The 23,080-nt window shown below is 43.3% G+C and overlaps 1 protein-coding gene across 1 annotated transcript in view; it reads right to left on the bottom strand.

The window, feature by feature from the left end:
- VPS13B (vacuolar protein sorting 13 homolog B) overlaps nt 1–23,080 on the bottom strand; it is a 2,999,480-nt gene that overhangs the window by 2,947,411 nt on the left and 28,989 nt on the right. The window contains exons 2-3 of the mRNA XM_086966051.1: nt 18,798–18,962; nt 9,992–10,135 (exon numbers count right to left, since the gene is read on the bottom strand). Coding sequence (XP_086822177.1) covers nt 9,992–10,135; nt 18,798–18,944 — 291 coding nt within the window. The 5' untranslated portion in view covers nt 18,945–18,962. The remainder of the gene's footprint in view (nt 1–9,991; nt 10,136–18,797; nt 18,963–23,080) is intronic.

Here is a 23,080-nt window from a genome sequence, read left to right as displayed (position 1 = left end):
CTCGAGGCACAACAGACACAACAGACACAAGCACAAAAGTACACATGGAATGGAAGCCCACAAATACAGAAAATGACAACATGCACACATATATACCCACACACCTGCAACTTACTGTTGTGAAAGCAGATTTACAGGCACAAGCATCAATGTACACAAAGTTGTACCAATACACAGGCACATGCCTAAACACATACACATTGACACACAACCATGGACACACAAAGAAAGAGCTGCATACGCAAGTATAAACAAATATAGAGACATACAACCAGACGGCATAGGCATAAAGACACAGGTCTACATTGGCACACCGACGCATACACACTAGCAAAAATACACCACCTACCAACTTACAGACACATCCTATATACAAACAACTCCATATGTACTTATTTGTACACATTTATACACCAAGAAATACACAGACGAACGCACAGACACACTCACAGAGAGTCAGAGGTCAATACAAACCTCGTGGAAGAAATGGCTGTGGAGAGAAATAAGCATAAAGATACATATAACCATTAAGAAACAACAAAACGTAATACTGGAAAGCAAGCACCCATGCAACTGGTATCGAACCCTTTCAGTGCAACTCTTCCTCATCGCTCCCCAGAATTGTTTTCAACATAAAAGTACATCATACGGACTAGCAGTTCTTATTTTGGTCGTGCTAAATCCTGAACTCCCTGCTCGTGGAGGCACCCCTGCACCACCACCAACTCTCGGTTGGCAGGAACGGTGACTGGGTTAGCGCAACGTGCTCTACCACTCATACAACAATCCCACCACTGACCAGAAAAAAACGCTGAGTTCCTCTGCTGCATCACTGCACAGATGGTGTTACTGCGGGACAAGACATCGGCAGCTATGACACACTGGGAGCGCAAGCCCAACTTCCCTGATTGCCTTATCGCAGCCCACAGCTTTGTTTCTGAAAACACACGCATAAACCAAGCGCGACAGCTAAAGTTAGCGGACCGCACTCCAAAATAATGAAAGAAATAAACAAATGCAAATGCAACAATACAAGCCCGGTGTAGGAAATGGCTGCGGAGAGAAACAAGCATAAAGATACATATAACTATTAGGAAACAGCAAAACGTAATTCAGAAAGCAAGCACCCATGTAACTGGTATTGAACCCTTCCAGTGCCACCCTTCCTCATCCCTTCCCAGAATCGTTTTAAACATCAAAGTACATCATACGGACTTACAACATCCAGATGTGGATCGTGCTAAGTGAAAGTGAAGAGACGCTGTGCGCGTGCCCATCTGCTGTCGGGGGCAAGCGGATAGAGACGCAGTGAACTTGAGGGCGCAAAAGTGAAAGCGCGCGGTGGGAGCGCTCGAAAGTGAAGAGTCGCCCTGTGTGTGCCCATCTGCTGTCCGGGGGCAAGCTGATAGAGACGCTATGAGCGTGCACAGCGGCTCTCCCCCTTCGCCCACCAAACCGACAACAATAGGTCTCCCCAAGGCTAGCAGTGCAAGCGCTGCGTCGCTAGGCGAGACCTAAAAAGTACTAGTAGACTGCATCGAAGTAAGCTCCAACAGCTGCAAGGAAAAGTTCTCGATCGTAAAGGATTTCACCTCGTCCTCAGCCACTGTCAATAACACTGCTGCCTCCCCACAACACTGTCACAACCTATCCAACTTCTTCCACCGCAAAATCGTAAACATCTACTGCAACTTCGCACACCAACCCCACAGAACTCATTGCTAACCCACCCACCACCAACCAAGACGGTCACCTGACTGAATGGGCAACCCTCACCAGAAACAACCCAGCGGAAATCATGTGGACCATCCACTCAGGGGCCTCAACGGCCCCATGGCCCCAACACATCTACATTCCACATCTGGGGATATTACCAACCAGCACCACCCTGACCCACATCATCAACACCTCCATAACGTCCGCCACTTTCCCGGATGAATGAAAACTTGTAGAAATCAACGCCCTCCTTAAAAAGCTCACAGCCAACCTGAATCAGCTGGGTAATTTCAGACCCATCTCGCAAGTGTTTGAGAAGGCATTAACAATCAACTCACAACCCACCTCGAACTTCACCATCATCTAGACAACACACAATCAGAATTCAGAAAGAACCACAGCACCGAAACAGAACTCACCGCGGCCACCGACATTTGGAACATCCTGAATCATGGAGAAACATCGGCAATTATCCTCTTTGCAGCCTTCGTCACTGTCTCCCACAACATCGCAACGAGAAGACTACATGAGATTGGCATACAAGGATCTGCTCTCAAATTGATCTTTTCCTTCCTCATAGGGATGACCCAAAGGGTCAGGCTGCCACCGTTCATTAAGAAGCTGACGTGCGGTGTCCCCTAGGAATTGTCCTTTAGCCCAAGCTTTTCAACATTTGCATGACACCATTCGCCAACATCATCCGATCACACAACATCCTCTCCCTGACGGATAAGACAAACACCAGCAGAACAACTTCACCAATTGTATGACCATGGTAGCAGACTGAATGCAAACCAACTGCCTGAAGCTCAGGTCCAACCAGAGGGAATTGGGGATCTTCAGCAACAAGACCCCCTATGGAATTCCAACTGGTTGCCGTCAGAGCTAGTACCAACACCCACATCCACAGACCATGCAAGAAATCTAGTGATCATACTAGACGGCAAGCTCAACATGATGGCTCAAGTCAACAAAGTGTGCACTTTCTGCCTCCGCATCCTGCGCATGCTGCAAAAGATCTTCAGATGGTTGCCTCAGAACACCAGACGGACCGTCACGTAAGCACTCCTCACCTACAGGCTAGACTACAGCACTTCTCTACATCGGAATCTCCAACCAACTCCTACACAAACTCCAGACCATCCAGAACACAGCTGTAAGATTCATATTCGACCTCCCATGCCACATCCACATCACACACACCTCAGTAAGGTTCACAGGCTCCCCATTGACAAGCGCAGCCAATTCAAATTTCTCACGCAAACATACAAAGCAATATACCACAAAGGACCAGAGTACTTGAACAGTCGCGTACACTTTTACCAACCCACCAGACACCTACATACTGTTTCACTTTCACACACACACCCACATCCGCAAAAGCAAACTGGAGTTCTCTCACTTACATCGCACCCAAGACATGGAATAACCTCCCTCAAGACATCAGAGCCACTTCCTCACTTGAGTTCCACAAGAAGCTTAAGACCTAGCTCTTCATAAGCACCTTAAGACCACACACCTACACACCTTGCCCAAGTGCCTGGATACCCTCTCGAGTGATTAGTGCACTGTACAATTCAATATAACATAACATATTCTGAAAATCAAACCCCTTGAAATTATGCAAGAACATCATTGACACTGCTTGTGCCTGCACTGAGCCTTCTCCATGTAAAATGTTGTACCATCATCTTCCAAAAGAATTTCAACAACTCAATCAAAAATGTTCTTGCACACTCATAGTTGGCTACGGTATACAAACAAATCTGCAGGAGTCCTTCCAGAGGCCAATATTCACAAACGAATGGACTCAGGATACTCTAATATAAACAACTTTAGATCGAAATTTCGACCGGATAAAATCTGCTAATTTGCTGGACTTGCCAGTCAGAAATGTGGGGGGTGGGTGGTAGGGGGATTGTGAAGGTTCACAACCAAAATGCAATCTATGTATTGTATTAAAGAAAATGTTTTGCACGGCCTGTGCCACTCTTGAAATACAAGTAATTCTCTCCAAAAATGGTAGGAGTTAAGGGATTGATTACGATCTTGGCGGATAGGATACTCCATCACAAACGTGATGGATATCCCGTCCGCCAAATTACAAGTTCCATAGGATATAATAGAATTGTAATTTGTCGGACGGGATAACCATCACGTTTGTGATGGAGTAACCTTGTCCGTCAAGATTGTAATCAGGCCCCAACAGTAGAGTGGGAAGGGAAAATTCCCATTAATTCATGGAAATGTGGAGAAGAAGAGGCTTTACACCATGAAAAATATTCTCCTGATAGAGAAAAACAAATCAAATGTGCAAATGTATGTACAGGCATACTCATGGAAATTAATCAACTGTGTTAGACTTCCATTGGGAAAGAAGTCTTCTACATGTCTCTGGAAAACGTGCTTCTCCTGCCTTGGGCTAATCTCCAAGCAAGTCACTTAAACGTTTCTAGATCCCTACCTCAGGAAAAATAATACAATTATGCATGTCCACTGAGGATCTTCCCGATTACATGGATTGAGACCCTAGAGCTTACCTTTGAGTTCAAGGGGCCATGCATTTACCCCCTCTTCCCAGGTGGTGGTAGACTGACAGTGGTGGCAGCAATATATCTATAGTCAGGTAATCTCTGTATTCTAAGAAGGGTGGGCTACAAGCTACCCTCCTGATCAAGTCTGTGCAGTCTAACATGCCTGTGGTCCTGTTGCCTTTGCCTCCCTGACTTGCATTTGAGACCCTGTGGGTGTACTGCGGAAGGATGGCGAGTTGACAATTGTGTGTAATAGGAGTGGTTCTGCTGGAAATTCCAGCTCCCCCGTGTTCCTCCCTATTCCTTGGAAAAGCCTAGTGGGCTGGGGGTAGACTCACGCTCTTATATGTGTTTAGCTGCATTAACTCTGCTAGGAGGGGCAATTTCTGTTGGGTGGTGGTCAGGCTGCCCCTGGTCTAGAGTTAATTAAAATTCCTCTCTGGGCAATAGCCCGAGCTGGTATGAGGTAAGATAGTAGGGCATCCTTTGCATGTTTTGGACACATAGTGAACATGGCACAAATGTGCTCAGGTTTGGAGGGGCATCTAGGATTCAAAAGTAGAAGACCCCTCTGATTGTATCAGCCTATCATTCAGAGGGGATAAAAGTCTGGCCTTAGCGATGAGTAGGGGTTCAAGATTGGTCTATGATTCTGAAGAGGTGACCCTACACAGGATTCATCTGAGGAAGCCATTTACGCCCCACGTGTAAAGGCAAGATAAGAGGCTAGCTCACTGCGTCTCTACACACCCCTGTAAGGGGTTAACTTGAGGATGTTTTTTCTGTGATGGATGGATTATGCTGCAAAAGAGTTTGCTAGTTTGACAAAAAGCTGCAGCATCGGCCAGAGAACCAGCGGTTACTGTGATGCTTGTGGAGCTGGTGATCGGAACAAGGAAATTGCAGACCACTGCTCAAGATAAGGATGCTTGCAGCACATCAATAGAGGGTGACACGGATGCTCGATCCTTGTGCTTGCATGTGAGATCACTTTGCCCAGACCCATCCCCTGTGTTGTGGGAGCTTGTGTAAAACTTCCAGTTACAATCTGTAGCTGGCTATGGGTGTCTGGTGGTACAGGCCCCCACCTTTCTTTTTGTGACATCTGGGGGTTTCAGGGTGTACTGGCACTCTGGCCAGTCACCACCTTCCTACAGTTAGTCAGTGGCTACTGGACTAGTTGGACTCCAGTAAACTGTGCCAAGACATCAGCCACCTGTGATCAGATCCCTGATGCCACTTGAGCGGTGTCCTCGCTAAGGATGGGAGGCCACTTCTGTTTCTTTGGGTGGCGGGTTATGGGGTTGATCAAGATCATTTGACTTAGCATCATATGCTGAAACTATATCATTTTAATACAACGATTGGTATCATTGTTCGAGCGAATGACAGCAACCCTGCGCAACATAGTCTGTAATATGTAAGGCTAATTGTCTGTCTATGTGTTAAGTGTGTTTTATGGTGCTTGGTGTCAAGCGCTATAATACTGTTTGGGGACAGAACACTGGCCCAGAGGGTTGTAGAGACATCTGGGTTCACTCTTTATACTATTTTAATGTGTAATATAGGACTCTTTGTGCCTATTAAAGTACTTTTCTTTTATAAAAGTAAAGCACTGACTAGACATTGATTTTATCTGCTGGTAGTACGGTGTGCACTGTATTCTGAACGTATATAACCCCAACGCACCTCCTTGAGTAAGCCTTAAACTGTTCTTTCTCGCCGCCCTGAGAGAGTCAAGAGCTAGAGAGGAGTACTTGGTTATCTTGTTTTGGGTCCACTAGTACTAAGGCGCCAGGACACCAACAGAGAACACTCCGGTTGATGCGATTGGAGCACCGTAACCCCAGAGTGCCCTGGTGCCCAGGAAGCCAATTCTCCCAACTTCCATTACTACTTCTGGGTATTTTTGTGAACCTCTACATGTTGAAAGCTACTCTAATTATACGTGCATGTCATTATCCTATAAACTGTATATTTCCTACTTTTAGAACAATGCTTTTTTAATTTGCCCACCCTGATGTCTGCATTACTAGACTAGTCAGAAGATAGTTACACGTGTGGTGGAAATGATTTAGAAGCTGATATTTTGAGGAGCAAGTGGACAGACTGAAAACAGGAACATTGCAAATGTACTTATTTAACACACCACTTGTAAGTAGTTATGTGAAGCGAGGCGAATCATTTCAAAGTGTGGAATTCTTTTTTTTATTTTTTAAAACAACCCAATTATTGGGTTTGGCTTCAACAAATGAAAGTCATGTTTTATATTTGAATTAGTAAACTTTAGAAAGTGAGGAAAATACTTGCACACACCAATTTAAAATGAATTCAGCTACAAAAAATACTAGAATGTCCTTCATCTTTCGCCAGTTTCTCACATCGCTTTCCCCACCAGCACTCAAAATGACCAACGCTGATAAATGCGGTCATGTGTTTCCATCCCAGTCGGCCTCCATGCTTTCCCCTTTCCCATCACGTTAAAAACCTCAACCTGCCGCGCAAACAAGATGGATGATATGGTGAAATACTTCCAGTGCCAGTTACAACAGACCCTCATTAATTCTTCTAACCACCAAACACAACCACATAGTATTTCAGAGTGCGTTGTGGTTTCAATGGCGATTCAATTGCGTGTCCTAACAAAAAAAACACCCCTATCCGCTCGAGTTCAGATCACATAAGAAATACGTAATCAACACAACGAATGCAGTGGGTACAATTACTAAAAGTGCTTTTTTTTAGGAAGTAAATTACAAAATATTAGCCCACGCAATTGTCAGTGGAAGCTTCTACAACGAACATCCCGTTAGGATTCCTGAAGAGTTGATGGAGAAAATCCAACAAACCACAATTATGGGTTTCCTGTTCCAACGAACTTTAAGGGATTCCCAACAGAAGCCATTACTAAGTTACAAGAAAAGAAATCGAGCAAAAAAAATAGTAGAAATCAACACAGCTAAGGAGGCCGGGGGGAGAGAGCTCTCATTTACAGTCTTGCTACTCAAACATAAAGCCCACCACTGGCCCCGCTCCAGAGGCCGCTCTCCAGGGGTGTGCGCATACCACAGGATAATTTGTCCAAACGTCAAATGCAATTGCTAAAAAACCCTTCCTTGCCCCCCGAATCCCAAACATCTGTAACAAATACTTGTTTTGAAGGAACTTTACGTTGGCGACATTTGACCTCGTGCTGCATGCGCAGCAAAATTCACGTTTCAAATTGCAAGGAGGCAGGAAACCTGATCATACAAGCAGTAGCCGCGTGCATGGTCCAATACAGAATGTTAGTTCTGGGTTGCAGACGCGTGTGTTGCACATCTTTTCCCTGCTGCTGCTGCCATAATTAAGCATAATTGGCCTCTTCTGAACTGTGTTTCTTCTGAGACATCTGGCCTTGAAACATCCACATCCTCATTCACAAAAATACTTAAGAGTCTGCATATTTTGCTAATATGGAAAGCTTTATGGGAGGTATAACCAGGTCCAGGTTTTCTCTCCCCAAAATACGAGTTCTCCAAATTCCCCTGATAGGAAAATTTGCTTTGCAGCTCATTTACATATTACACATAATAAATCTTACCCGTGTTTATGTGGATGCAATTATGACATTTGGTAATACTGCTCCCAAATGACAAGAAGCAAGCAAGGTTAGGAGAGGCTAGTAGCTATCACGTGGCAATATTTTCAGGAGAGCAATTAATTCAATTTGCCTATTTCTGTTGAAGACCCTTCTCCTTATATAGCAGCAAAGGGCATCATATCAAGCAAGAACGAGCCTGCCAAATCCTGCAAAAACTATTTTAATCTGGCAACTCCTCCAATCAGAAACTGAAGTGTTGCACTGTAAGCAATGTTCGAGGATGGAACAAAACTTTGCTCTAAATTTGGAAAACACATCACATTTCTGAGGCTTCTCACAAGGACCGAGCCCACAATTTAATCTTCGATGGTCACATGGTGCAGAGCCACGACACTGAGCTCTGCTGCATTGTCGATGCATTTAAATAGCACTTTATAACCCTGACAAGGAGCTGAAGCACTTTGAGGAGGGGTAGGATGTGCTTGGCGGACAGAGTGTGGGTTTGTAGTTAGCTTGAGTGGTGTGCTGGTGACCAGAGTTATGCTCTTATTCGGTTTATATCACTGAGCCTCTGTTTAGTGGAGTGAAACAGAGTGATACATAGGACAACTAAGCTTATAAGGCATTTGGGTTTGCCTGGAAGTGTGTGAAAAGCAGTGGAACATACTCAAGGAAGTTGTTCTGGTGTGTGATAGACAGAGGCTGCCCATGACAATACGCTGTGAATGTTGAATGTGTGTTGGTGGAGAGTCTGGCTGCTTGTTGGTGCAGTCCATTGTCTTCTGGGAAAGACCATGATTTTTAATGCCTTCCTACATTTCTGGTGGTCTTGACTATTTCGTGTCTTAGCTGGGAGAGGGTTCCATAATTGAGTTGCTTGTATAGAGGAGGGTAATAGCACAGTTGCTTCTTGTGGGTAAGAGCCCACAAGGGTGTCAAACTAGAATGCAGAGTTCCCTTCAGATTCTTTGTTGTTTCACGTAGATAAAGGCTCGCCTCTTGCGACTGATGTCAGTGGAGGCTTTAAATGCCTTGAAAGCAGAGCGCCTGGAAGTCAGTGGAGTTCTTGGTGGACTTGTGGCATGTAGGTAAAGAGGTAAAAGTTGGTTTGGTGCCACATATAGGATTCTTTGAAGTCTTCAGGGAGTAGGAACAGGGCCTATAGAAGAGATATGACAAGGATAATGATAGCTTGCAGCTTCTGTGGGAAGTCATATGGATAGGAAAATGCAATAAATAGTTTGCAAGAAGTAGAAAATGCTTTTTGTGAAGTGGTTCTCTTTGGGGGATGAGTGATAGGCTAAGGTCTAAGATCGCTCTAAGGTTTCTTACTTCAGTTGAAGCCACTAACAGTGGACAGAGTTCCTGTGGCCAGACACTTGTTGGCTCATAGTTATTCCATTGCCTATAAATTATGTTCTTGGTTTTAGATTAGCTATATTTTTGGTAGCTGCTCAGCATCCATTGATCAACACATCAGACATAGTTGTTTAGGCAAGGGGCCGGAGGCCAGGTATGTTGAGATTTCCAACTTTAGGTTGCTCTGAGTATAATAACATAACTGTAAGTGCATGGCTGCTAGTCGGTCAAGTAGAGTCAGTAGAAGAAGGCCCCGTCAAGTGTTACCATTCTATTTCTGAGAATCTATTGCCTGCCTCCTCCAACAACAACTACAACAGACTGCATGTTTAATCCTACGATTTTTAAGTAAAATCCAAATGAAAAATTGTCAACTAACGCTCATGAACTGTCTTGAAAAAAAAACACAGTGAAAAAACAACATATCAAGAAGCTGACTTAGATACAATATTGGCCCTGCAACCTCTCCGGATCCCTTCTCACCCCAAGGCCTTTGTACATCTACTAGGAGGCCATCACAAGTTGCATTTTAGGAGCATCTGGGCAAATGTTTCAAGAGGGCCTCTTTTTGCATTAACACCACTGAGTACACCATGACTTTGTATACCTACGCGGGGAACTCTGGTAATGAATTATACTCACACTGGGAAAACTTTAACTTTAAGTCGGACAATATTTAAATACTAAACACAGACAGGTGCTGACATAAAAAAGTGCCACCTTGCTTCAATAACCAGCCATTTAAGTACCAGATTTCCTTTTCGAAATGAAACCTTATTAGCACAGTTCTCTTTCTTACCTGAGCCCCATCCTTCAGTTTCAAGATACACTCCATTGTATTAATGGTGATAACGACTGGCTCAGATCCTAGTTTAGTCCATGGTACGTGGATCCGTAGTTCATGTATATGTCCACTTAGAAATGTAAATGGCAACTTCAGCTCCTGAGGGACAGAAACATCAGCATGAGAAACAACATATTAAAGAACTGGTCAGGCCCTACATCTGTGGAAGTCGCGTGCTCTACCTTCTTCAAAAGTTATCACAGTCCAAATACCACAACTAAGTACGACTGAGATTTAATTCTCGTTTAGCAATCAAGATGCAAGGCTGACTTTTGTTTCATTGAAAGACTGATTTGAGAGTGTGGAAACAGGCATGTGTATTCATGTCAACAGGCATTTGACAGGGTCAAATGGAATCATGTTTTCTATTTAGTGCCCAGGATCAAATGGAATATTTTTTTTTGTATCATGCCAATGTCAGACAATTTAATATACACTATAATAACAATTTATCAAAAGCTAACCTTTTTACAATATAAAATGTTTAAATGAATAAACACAGTGAGAAAAATCAATCCAACAAGTCTAAACAGGGGTAGCAGAACAAAATTACCTTTTCACTTATAAAGGCAGATAACTACAGAAATGAGCACCAGCAACATTTATCTGAATTTATCATAGTGATTTAGGACCCAATTTAGAATTTGGGGGTCAGGGTACTCCATGGAAATGGAGTTAGTTCCCTGTCCACCAAACCCTTGGTCCGCCTACCTCCTATAGAAATGGGCGGACCTTAAGTTTTCCACTGATGGAGCACCCGTTGGCTAGGTTTATGGAAAACTACCTTTGATGGGACGTTAGAGGATGGACATAGCACCACCTGTCCTGATTCAGGTGGACAATGTAATGTAATTTTTTCCTGTCCGTCACCAGCAAATGGAAAGAAAAAAAGAAAGCCACTGTCGTTCACACACATCCTCAGAGAAACTTTCCAGGGTGCAGGGGGTAATTAGTTTTTAGTTTTTCTCAAATTAGTTCCCGCTTTGGGAGTTTGTTTCTTTAAAAAATTAATGGCAGCTGTCTATCAAACTTTTTGAAAATTGAACTGACCCACTGTGACGGCGGTTCCTTTCGATGTACAAAGATGGCGTACTGGGTCGATGGTTACTGACAATTTTGACTGACAGTAGTCTATGAGGGTGTTGAGGAAATATCCTCTGGATTCACCCCAGATCTGCTCTGTCCATCTTCTTGTGTTTGAGAGGTAATATCCTCTGCCATGTCTTAAGGAGGTAAATATTTCAATCAGATAAATATAGCAACAGTGACATTCAATTGGTGCAAGTAGACCTCACCCGTCAGTTTATTGAATGACTGTATTTTTCCTGTTCAGTGCTTCACGGCTCTCGAGCTAGCTGTGCACTCTATAAACATCAACATAAACACAGGATTCAAGCAAACCGGGCCGAAGACGGCTGTAATGCCAGAAACCGGTCCCCGGTAGCTTGTTTCCTTCCCAGTGTAAGAATTGGCTTTTGTAGTTTGGTTTGCCCTGTTCCCATCATGCACTGGGACAGGAACAGACTAATTTGCATACAGCCAGGTTCTGAAACTGGGATGGTGCAGTGAGCTAAAAAACGGTGTTGGATCTAGCCCTGATCTCTTGACCGGGTGAGAGTTTTCTGCTTAATTCAGAGACTCTGTCCCTCACCACCCCTTGTTGTAAATATTTTTGTCCACCCTAAGCGTGGAAGGGTATACTCAGACATGAGTCCCTTGCTCATTGCACCATCAGGATTCAAGCAAACCGGGCCGAAGACGGCTGTAATGCCAGAAACCGGTCCCCGGTAGCTTGTTTCCTTCCCAGTGTAAGAATTGGCTTTTGTAGTTTGGTTTGCCCTGTTCCCATCATGCACTGGGACAGGAACAGACTAATTTGCATACAGCCAGGTTCTGAAACTGGGATGGTGCAGTGAGCTAAAAAACGGTGTTGGATCTAGCCCTGATCTCTTGACCGGGTGAGAGTTTTCTGCTTAATTCAGAGACTCTGTCCCTCACCACCCCTTGTTGTAAATATTTTTGTCCACCCTAAGCGTGGAAGGGTATACTCAGACATGAGTCCCTTGCTCATTGCACCATCAGGATTCAAGCAAACCGGGCCGAAGACGGCTGTAATGCCAGAAACCGGTCCCCGGTAGCTTGTTTCCTTCCCAGTGTAAGAATTGGCTTTTGTAGTTTGGTTTGCCCTGTTCCCATCATGCACTGGGACAGGAACAGACTAATTTGCATACAGCCAGGTTCTGAAACTGGGATGGTGCAGTGAGCTAAAAAACGGTGTTGGATCTAGCCCTGATCTCTTGACCGGGTGAGAGTTTTCTGCTTAATTCAGAGACTCTGTCCCTCACCACCCCTTGTTGTAAATATTTTTGTCCACCCTAAGCGTGGAAGGGTATACTCAGACATGAGTCCCTTGCTCATTGCACCATCAGGATTCAAGCAAACCGGGCCGAAGACGGCTGTAATGCCAGAAACCGGTCCCCGGTAGCTTGTTTCCTTCCCAGTGTAAGAATTGGCTTTTGTAGTTTGGTTTGCCCTGTTCCCATCATGCACTGGGACAGGAACAGACTAATTTGCATACAGCCAGGTTCTGAAACTGGGATGGTGCAGTGAGCTAAAAAACGGTGTTGGATCTAGCCCTGATCTCTTGACCGGGTGAGAGTTTTCTGCTTAATTCAGAGACTCTGTCCCTCACCACCCCTTGTTGTAAATATTTTTGTCCACCCTAAGCGTGGAAGGGTATACTCAGACATGAGTCCCTTGCTCATTGCACCATCAGGATTCAAGCAAACCGGGCCGAAGACGGCTGTAATGCCAGAAACCGGTCCCCGGTAGCTTGTTTCCTTCCCAGTGTAAGAATTGGCTTTTGTAGTTTGGTTTGCCCTGTTCCCATCATGCACTGGGACAGGAACAGACTAATTTGCATACAGCCAGGTTCTGAAACTGGGATGGTGCAGTGAGCTAAAAAACGGTGTTGGATCTAGCCCTGATCTCTTGACCGGGTGAGAGTTTTCTGCTTAATTCAGAGACTCTGTCCCTCACCACCCCTTGTTGTAAATATTTTTGTCCACCCTAAGCGTGGAAGGGTATACTCAGACATGAGTCCCTTGCTCATTGCACCATCAGGATTCAAGCAAACCAGGCCGAAGACGGCTGTAATGCCAGAAACCGGTCCCCGGTAGCTTGTTTCCTTCCCAGTGTAAGAATTGGCTTTTGTAGTTTGGTTTGCCCTGTTCCCATCATGCACTGGGACAGGAACAGACTAATTTGCATACAGCCAGGTTCTGAAACTGGGATGGTGCAGTGAGCTAAAAAACGGTGTTGGATCTAGCCCTGATCTCTTGACCGGGTGAGAGTTTTCTGCTTAATTCAGAGACTCTGTCCCTCACCACCCCTTGTTGTAAATATCTCTATAAACATCAGCACGTAAACATACAAGACAAGATTCAACAGGTGTTATGATTAGCCATACTTATTTGACTGTAATTCATATTCACCTCGTCACGTTTCCCTTGTTTTCGGCATACATATTGCATTTAACATTACTTCCCTCAGAGATTAATGGAATTTTTTTATATATAATTTTAAGACATTAACAGTTCTTTCTAGGGTTGGCCGATGACATGCTTGGGTCGGATATATACATTTACTATGTGGGAGGTACCATGAATATCAACACTTTCTTAGCAAACATTTGGATAATTTCATTTGTGATACTTGGAAACAAAAATAACATGTCAAACAAGCATTTTAAAATACAATTCTGGTTAATGCTATTTGCTTTACATGTTGGTTTTGATAAATGCTCAGACTTCTTCACAAGTGAACTAATTTATTTCTCACACTTTACTTCGAAATAACAATTCTTCATCTAAAGACTGGACTCAGTCCTAAGCAGGCCTCTTATATGGGAACTTAATTAAACAATAGGTTCGGGGAGGGTAGGCTTATGAATTAACACAAGCAAAACTCTGGAGGAATGCACTACAAAAGGCAAAGAGTTTTCAAAAGACTTGATTTCAGTTGAAAGCTGGGTGAGAGGGTCCTGCAGAGTGCGGAGACCTTCGGTGGAGGCATGCCACCTTTGAAATGATGGACCTAAACTGGGAAACAGTCCAGGCTATAGCGAACGACATTAATAGTGACAGATACCAAGTGACGAACAATTCAGGCGTTGCTTTTGTACTCTGCACAGTTTTTGGAAATCTACTCCAATACCACCCAAAGAAAAGCTTCCTAAAATGTAAAAACGTGAAGGGATGGATGTTTGCCAATATATCCTGCTCCTCCACACCCACTTCCATCTAAAGAGAAGAGGTCTTTGACAGAAACATGAGGGGAACCCAATACAAGATCCTAGCTTGGATCTGAGAGACTCCTCATGTCCCTCAAGTGGCTCTTATCTGTTCCGTTTTCCAAGACTGACTTAACAGCGGTATAAAACGGCGGTTCTTTCTGCTTTTCCTGGCATGCGATTTTTAACACATTCCACCTGTCTCTATTCTTTGAGCCATTACATGAAGTGCTCTTACACACACATTAGTTTAGTTTGCCATCATGTTAGTCTATGTTTTAATAATCATTTACTATTTAACTAACTTAAGAATGCAGATAGTGCATGATGATCTAGCAAATCGAAGAAACAATCAAAGAGGAATGTGGCAGTCACTTAGTCAAAACATGCTCTCTTACCTATACTACTGGGCATCAAGCTGGCACTCATCTCTCTTTCTCCTCTAACACCCTCAACCACTACCCTCCTACACCACTAACAAAGATGTGCAGCTGAAGGGATACCAGATGTGTGACCTGCAGGAGCCGAGTGATGTTGAACAAAGTTGAGAAAGGTCCCTGTGCCTGCTCTGCTGTCTCCACAGCTGTCTACAAAGGTGGTATTAGGTGCTGTCCAAATGTCAACGTGAAGCATTTGGGTGGTGGAAGAGATGAATACCTAGGACTCCCGAAACAGACCAGCATGCTAGGCCAACAGGAAGTGGCTATGGTGTCATGTCACCTGTTCCTGCTAAAGGAAAGCACATTTCTGGTGCCCATGCATATTTACTACATGCAGCATATAAAAAAATGTAAATGTCACATTTGCCCATTTCAAATAATCTCATCGTTGCTCTCTCATTGGAAAACCTTTCTGTACAAAGACAAACTATCAGAATAAATGGGGACCACTTTCATCAGATCATGGTTACAGAAACGATAAACATGTAATCACCCCTAAGGGTAATCATCCATTTTGATTTACAATTGGCCCATCACTGTTTTTGAGCACCAGTTCTATTAACATTTAACTAGAAGTGGTGGAGGCAAGAAGGTGTTAAAGCCTGCTCATGTTTAGTCAGGTTTGTGATGTTAAATCATCAAAGTTATTCTGTCAGTCACTGTGGTTTCGTTTGTCCGTTCTGGTCCATACAAATTATCACAGTTGGGAAAAACGAAGCATTTTTTGTGTGCCAAAAATTTACGGTAACTTGTCAGAGGAGGAACCTAAAATGTTATCGCAATGTAGACAATATTCAGTCCTAGATTATATGCTGTCCTCAAATGCCAAGTTTAATTGTGTGCCAAGGAATTTCACTTCTTGCTCACAGAAACGGTTCACAAGGTAGCTCGCTTAAAGCTGCACAGCAGCGGCATTCAGGCCACAAAGCCAGCTCGATCAACTTGGACACAACTCTACAAAAAGAGGGAAACCAGTAGTATTAAAAGAGTGGAGAAAATACATAACCAGAAGGAGGAAACCTAGGAACAACAATAAAAAACCTTCAAAGCAACCAATAAAACACCAATAAAGATCACTACTCCAAACACATACTGTATGCCACGTATCTGATCAACGAAATCTTTAAATAATTAGGAATTTCTGCACCAGTCTTCCCTACTACATCTGCAATTCAATGATAAAACACTTTTCTAAAAATGATGAAGGTCGTGTGAGCCAATTCATAACTGAGGCTGCCCATAACTACATCTCTCTGTCAATCGATATGTCTGTAATAACACACATCCAAATAGCTATTCTTTCAATCTACTCCCCTTAAAAGAAACCACTGAGGCAATTAAAGCTATGACACAGCTGAATCACCTGATTAACTGTGCCCATCAAATATATCCAAGAACATTCTCCAAGCTTCCACTGCGGCCATACAGACAAGAGCAATCATTAACAAATCAAGCAGGGAATCCACCAGTGAATTAAAAACAGCCTTCGGAAAGCCAGCCCTGGACAACTAAGGACTCAACAAACTGCAAAGTGTTATCAAACATGCCATTTCTGCTCAGCTAATTTAAAAAATATTGTTAATTTATATCACAGATTCCCTTGGGCAAAATAACATACTCTCTGATAAAGAGATAGGTTTCCAGCCTGCCAAAGGCACTAAATCAATATTAATTTCAATCTGGGATAATGTGAAGAACACATTAAACTCCAAAGGAGTTTCTCCACTCCTACCTGACCTCTCAGCAGCGTTGACACTGTAGATCACCAACTACTACTACCCCAAAGGCTAAATGATAGAGGAATTTAAGGCAGCACCCTAAAATGGATCAAGTCACACATCACACAATATAAATTGTGACCCTGCCTGCATTTTTCTTAGCACCATGCTTCCAAAAGGTAGCTTCCCCAAGACCAATAAATTTCCCTTTTCTCTTTACTATACATCTGTTACCACGTCTTGCGCTTTTCAAAAATTACAATTTTACCGGTTACATCTATGCAGATGATACACAGATTATTCTAAAACTGTGAAAGCAGTCAGACCTGCACACATCTGGGCTCTTCAAATGCCTGCAGGCAGTAGACAATTGGGTGCTCCGAAATCTGAACCTAAACACTTCAAACAATAAAAGTCTCACCTGTGAACAAATAAGGAACTTATGACTCCACTAATGCCTGGCTTAGTACTCCCCCACCACATGGACTGAAGTAAAGAATCTGGCTGTGATTAAGAACTGCAAACTTTGACTCAAAAGCCAATTAAACAACGTGACAACAAGCACCATCAACAATATGCAAACATTACAATGGTCTCTCTTGGGTTATATCCATAGGGTCCAGCCCATAGTGCTGTTGTGCTTTGGTGACTCCACATCTGGCATACAAAACTTGTAATCACCAAACTCCAACGAATACAGAATGCAGCTATCAGACTAATTTTTGCCTCAACCATATTACTCTTGCCCTTAAGGTCCTGCACTGGTTACTTGTGGTAAAAAGAATATTTTTCAAATCAATATGGACAGCTTAACAGGCAATCCATATAGCAATTTCTGTCAAGTCCAAAATCAGGCCCTACACCCAAAGGAGGAAATTAGATCAAGAATGGCATTGCACCGATCCTTTTCAGGAAAAACCTGCGTATGTGGTTTTTCTGTAGTTCTAGTTTGCAGATTCTCAGTATAGACGTGCCAACTATGGAACACAATACCTAAGAGAATGAGTCTATTCAGCACCACCTAGAATATTAATCAGATAAGCAACTTGGCTTTGCTCCCAAATCCTTCTCCGCTCACCACACATCTAGGAGTTTTCAGGTGCTTACAAAATATCTTCTTACCATCCGAAATCGCCCTTTTACTCATTAAATAGGCTACACATGTCACTTCCAGGTGGCTGCGCTGACAGCGGGTCTCAGCATTGTCCCCCCATGACATGCTAAGACACTATAAACTAATATCTGATCAATTTCCCAATAGGTTAGGCTTTGCAGTACATCACGATGGAGATGACATTAAGGTTGTGTGCCTTTGTTTTTCTTCATCACTGGGAGCGGCTTCTGTAATACCTTCTCTGCTGTCCACACCAAAACAATCGATCGCCACGTCTAATTAGAACACTGTCCACGCAAATATGGTAACAACTGGAGTGCATGGCTGTGCCCAGTCTTACAAACACCACCACTCCTCATGATTATACACCTTTGCACCTCTTCAAAACACAAACTATTTCCATTTAGGCCACACTACAACCAACACTCTTTCAAGAAGGTTCATAGAATGACCAGGTGCTCCATGTAAATCAGAGGAGCAATAAGTGATCTTGTTAGGGCTATGAAGTGATATACAAAGATACATAAAGACTAGCCACTTACACAACAATCCAGAAGCACTTTGGGGCACACATGTAATGAAAAGCATTACATAATAAATATTTCCTCAAACTAAATTAACCAAAATATGACATTCTGGATTGAGACACTAACATTCAGTTTTCAAGCTGCTCTAGTAGTTAAAACGTAAACGTACTCCTCTTAGACCCAACAGGAACTATGGCATCTGAGGCTGAATAAGTGATGAAGGCTGGCACTTTACATTTCACATCTTTGAGACACCTCCTCTTGTACCGTAAGGTCCAGGAAATAATAATAAGCACTTCACTACGCCCTTATTCATCATTGCAATGGAATCATGGTCTACAAACAGCCCACACCCTTTGCTCCATCTCCTTCAAACTCCTTAGAATCCCACAATACTGTAAGCATGGCATGGGTAGGGATTCTTTTTCATACCAGGATGCCCTTCTGCAACTACTTTCTACCTGCCTGGCTGCAGGTTAAGAACTTACTTGGATTCTGTAAGATTTCCAAGATCTGGTTGGTCGTCGTGGATCCTTAAACATGCCACATATTCTTAATAAAGTAACCGTCTTAACAGACATTGTACAACTTTCAAGATTGAACATAAATAGACTTCCCACCACAGGTGTGACCAGGAATACAACGTGGTTCAATCGAAAATACTCACTTACCTGCTCTAACACTTCAAGTTTCAATTCAAGTTTGCTGAGCACCACATCTCCTCCCCAGAGTGACAGCTGCAAATCGGACGGCTTCAGATTTTTGATGTAGCGATTCACATAGCTCATCAAAATGGGAGTCACGTAAGACTCCAGCATCTTGGCAGAGTTACAGACCTGTGCAGGAATACAACAGATTAATAATCCACTCATTACACAACCTTCTCTCCTCCAGCCACAAAATACGGTTATAGTAGGGTTAAAACAAGTTTGTTCATTTACCAGTTCCTTATGACATAGGCCGAAATGCAGACACAGTAGAAAGGGTTGTATGTTTAAGAACCTGAGGCTTTTTCTATTCAAATTCATCTTAATGGATACATTTAGATGGGAGAATAGGAACACCGAGCAGGTGGAGGACTACTACCCATGAAGAACTGACATACCTCAAGCAATTAACACTATATGCAGTTATATGAGAAATGTTTCACTCAAACTCAAAATTATATTTTTATCGTTTTACGATATAGCATCAATCTTCTGTTTATGAGCCTAAAATAGCGACAAAATATCAGGTTTTACAGAAATGATTTGCCTATAATATTTAATAATAATCAACATATCTCTCATAAAGTAGACCAATTGTCAAGTAAGCAACAAATGAAAACTGTTTCCTCGAAGCCGAGCAATAATCACATATACCTAAAGAGATTCTTAGTAGTGAGTGGCATGAACAAATGTGGCAGAGAAGAATAAAAGGGAAGAGAGGTGTGGCATTCACTCCACAGCTTCACATTTGGTACCAAGTTTGAGGTACATCGTAGGCCTGAAAATAAACATCCACTGTGTAAATGGCAACAAAAGCTCCTCCTTATAGATGTGGGTCCTTGTATTTTTTTAAAGATCTTTTTACTGCAAATAAAGCGAACAATATAATAATGACAGTAAGCATTACACATTGCAGCATCAAGTCATCATTGTTCAAAACCAGTTTCCCGTCAATCTCCCAAAAACCAAGGTCCGCCCACCCTCCCATCAATAATTCACAGGGCAGCATTGAAGTTCAAGTACTCCTGGCACAAGGATTCATGCCCGGTTCTTTCAAAAGGATGACATAATTCACATCGATAGGTATTACATTCCTGCCATACTTTAGTCCATTTCTTTGGGCAGCCCCTGCTTTCAGAGACTTCTTTCTCCACTAGCATGCACCATTCTATGACTCGCTTCCAGTCATTCAGTTGTGGTGCTAGTACCACCCTGCACAGTCACACAATGTTGCGATTGGCCACCATTAATCCCAATATCATCCAGATCTGATCCATTCGGGGGAGGTCAGTAACCAAGGATTCTCAATAGCGCTGAATTACTGGGCAACTCCATAACATGAGGAAAAAGTTCATATTTGGCCACAGTGTCTAGCGCACAGTGCACTTGCTGCCATGCCAATCTGTACCATAGAACTGAATGCATAATAACATTGGTGCAAATTTTTTAGTTGCACTAGGCGGACCTTATGGCCACCTCCTTAGGGGATGCCAAGGCATCAGGACATTCACCATCTTCTCGGGCCCTCAAGGACTCCCTCGGAATGCTCCAATAGACAGGCAAGGGCATCAGGTGACTTATTCATCAGTTTATTATACATGAGGGAGATGGCCTTGTGGGAACTATTATTGTCCTACTTTGGGAAAGCATGCACAGAAATCATATGCCCTAGGGCAATCAGGCCTTTAAAGATTGCTGTGCCAACACCAAATCCCTGATAAATATGAAGTAAGGTAGTGACTACAGAAACGGTAATGCCACGTCTGGGAGGAGGACTTCAAGAGATGAAACAGTTAGTTCTGATTATGGAGCAAGGATATAAGGGAGGTGGGGGGGGGCTATTTTAGCTGTGCTAGGCGATGTTCTTGTATTAGGAAAACGGAATAAAAACGGAATGAACCAAAAACCTATGACCGACAGAACACGCAAATCTCTAAAGATGCGTTTACAGAAGAGACTCATACCAAATCAAATCAAATATTGATATTGTTTTCCATAGGTTAAATCCTGAACATAAAATTGGTTATATTTATTGAACCAAATAAAATAAACTGTCAATTTACAAAACACATTAATGTTAATCAATTTCAATTGTCAATCACTGGCAGCTTTAGGTAATGGAGTGAAGCCAGGCAATGGGATAAAGCCAGATGTGGGGAAATGTGAGGAGGCTTCTAAGCGTCATCCGGTTTGACATGCTATCGCATATTTGGCCATAGCTCAGGAGATAACTGAAGTACAGTACATGTAAAATGTAGTGGAATCATGGGACAGATTTTCCTTTCCTGAGCCATATAGCCTACAGCTAGCACTCTTTTTAAAGAAAACTCTTTTTATTAAATTTACTCATCATCCAACACTTGCAATAGCTGAATCATTTGTACAGTTTACACTTTAAGCAGGTTATTGGACCACAACATTGCTTGGGCCCATTGCCGCCTTCCACATCCACCCCAGCAGTCTTAATAGCCCAGATAGGTGCGCCAGTTGCCCCATGTTTTCTACCATTTCTAAGGGCAGCACCTGCTTTGATACACCACTTTTTCTGCCCGCTGACACCAATCCATGTCAGATTCCCAATCTGTGATCTGGGGGGGGGGGGGGGATGGTGGGGAGGGGAGCTGTTCCCCATCCATGCACCACATTTCGTTTGGAGACCCCCGTTCCAACAACGAGTCAGAGCCTCTAGTATCTAGGCCTCACCGTCTCGCCCTCAATATTCAGTAGGAGCCACTTCGTGTCTAGTGGGGTCACCAGGCTGTGCACCCGTGCCAATATTTGCACCACTCCTTCCCAGTAGGTCTGTATGATCGAGCAGTCCCAGAGTAAGTGGAAGAAAGTATCTGACTGACCACTGCCCCTCAAGCAGAGCGTAGTCACCCCTTCCCATCTTATGCAAGAGCACTCTAGAGTAGTTTGAGCTATGTAAGATGCGCAATTGGACCAGTCGAAAGAGGGCCCTTATTGCCACCACCCTCAAGCTCTACAACGCTTCTTCCCAGTCGTCTTCTAATGTCCCGATGTCCTCCTCCCAGGAAACCTGAAAATGTCTCAGAGTGTCAGGGAGTTGTTCATTATCTTTTTGCACGTCAGGAAGATGACTTGGGGGTCTAAGAGGAGACAATCCTCCGATGGTGCCGCGTCAGTCAGTTGTTCTCCATCCACAATGTGGTGTCTCAGGGCGTGCGTAACCTGCATGTATCTAAACTGCTTGGTCGCGGTCATCTTATTCTACTGTTGAAGGACCTCAAACGTCACTAGTGAGGACCCCCCTCCATAAGTCACCCAGGCGCTCTATGCCGATTAGAGACCATTTTGAGAAGCTTCCCAAGTTCCCAAATCCTTTTAATAGATATCTATCCCACAGGGGGGTATGGTCCATTAGTATGCCCTCCCAACCTAGGAATTTTGTGGCCTTTTTCCTCATACTCACCACTATCTTGGTATGGGTTGGCAAGACATGGTCCCGTCATCACTTATAGAGAATCGCTGGATAGCACCTAGATCCCATTGCCTCCCAGTCAACCAGGAGTGCTGATTCGGCTCGGTCTGTAAAGACCCATTTGTTCACTACAACTAGTTGTGCGGCTACAGCTGCCAATCTTGGTCCAAATAAAGTCCAAATTGCCATACATTGATTGACCTTAATTTATTTATAGTTTTTTATAAAGTACACATATATGAAAAGTCGTTCTGGCATTAGGGCTAACTATAAATCACGTTTTAGTACAGACGGAAAACACTTTTCTAAGAACACATTTAACAATGGACATTGGACACCGACTAGATGCCCGTGGGTTTCTATTATCTGTACTAAAACGTGTCTAATGTATGGTCAATGTGCATCTGACCACTGAGGTGAGCAACGGTCCATTGCTGTGACTACATCAGGCGGTGGAGCTTTGAATTCCCAGGCTGCTTTCCTTTCTTGTTTAGTTGTAAACTATAAATCCACCGATTATCAGCACCTCCTCAGAGCTTAAACAACGTATTTTTTTCGAAAGTCTATGCAGTTAGTAAAACGACTGAGCTGGAACGGTAATGTTCTAAGCTTGGAAGGCAAAGGCCCTGACGAGATTTCATAGGAGCACAATCTTCTGGGAGGCTTATACCAAGACAACATTTGTATAATGAAGTGCGTTTGTTATGGATGGCATTCAAACAAATACAAAGGCGGTTAAGTAAGATAGATGCGCTTATGTACAGTGAGGCCACAAAGGGCCCGTGTAGGGTGCATGGTAGAGCAA

This window comes from Lissotriton vulgaris, chromosome 4_1 (genome assembly GCF_964263255.1).
Source record: "Lissotriton vulgaris chromosome 4_1, aLisVul1.2, whole genome shotgun sequence".
Classification (NCBI taxonomy): domain Eukaryota; kingdom Metazoa; phylum Chordata; class Amphibia; order Caudata; family Salamandridae; genus Lissotriton; species Lissotriton vulgaris.
The sequence above is the reverse complement of the archived record's forward strand: the minus strand, read 5'-3'. Positions and strand labels throughout refer to the sequence as shown.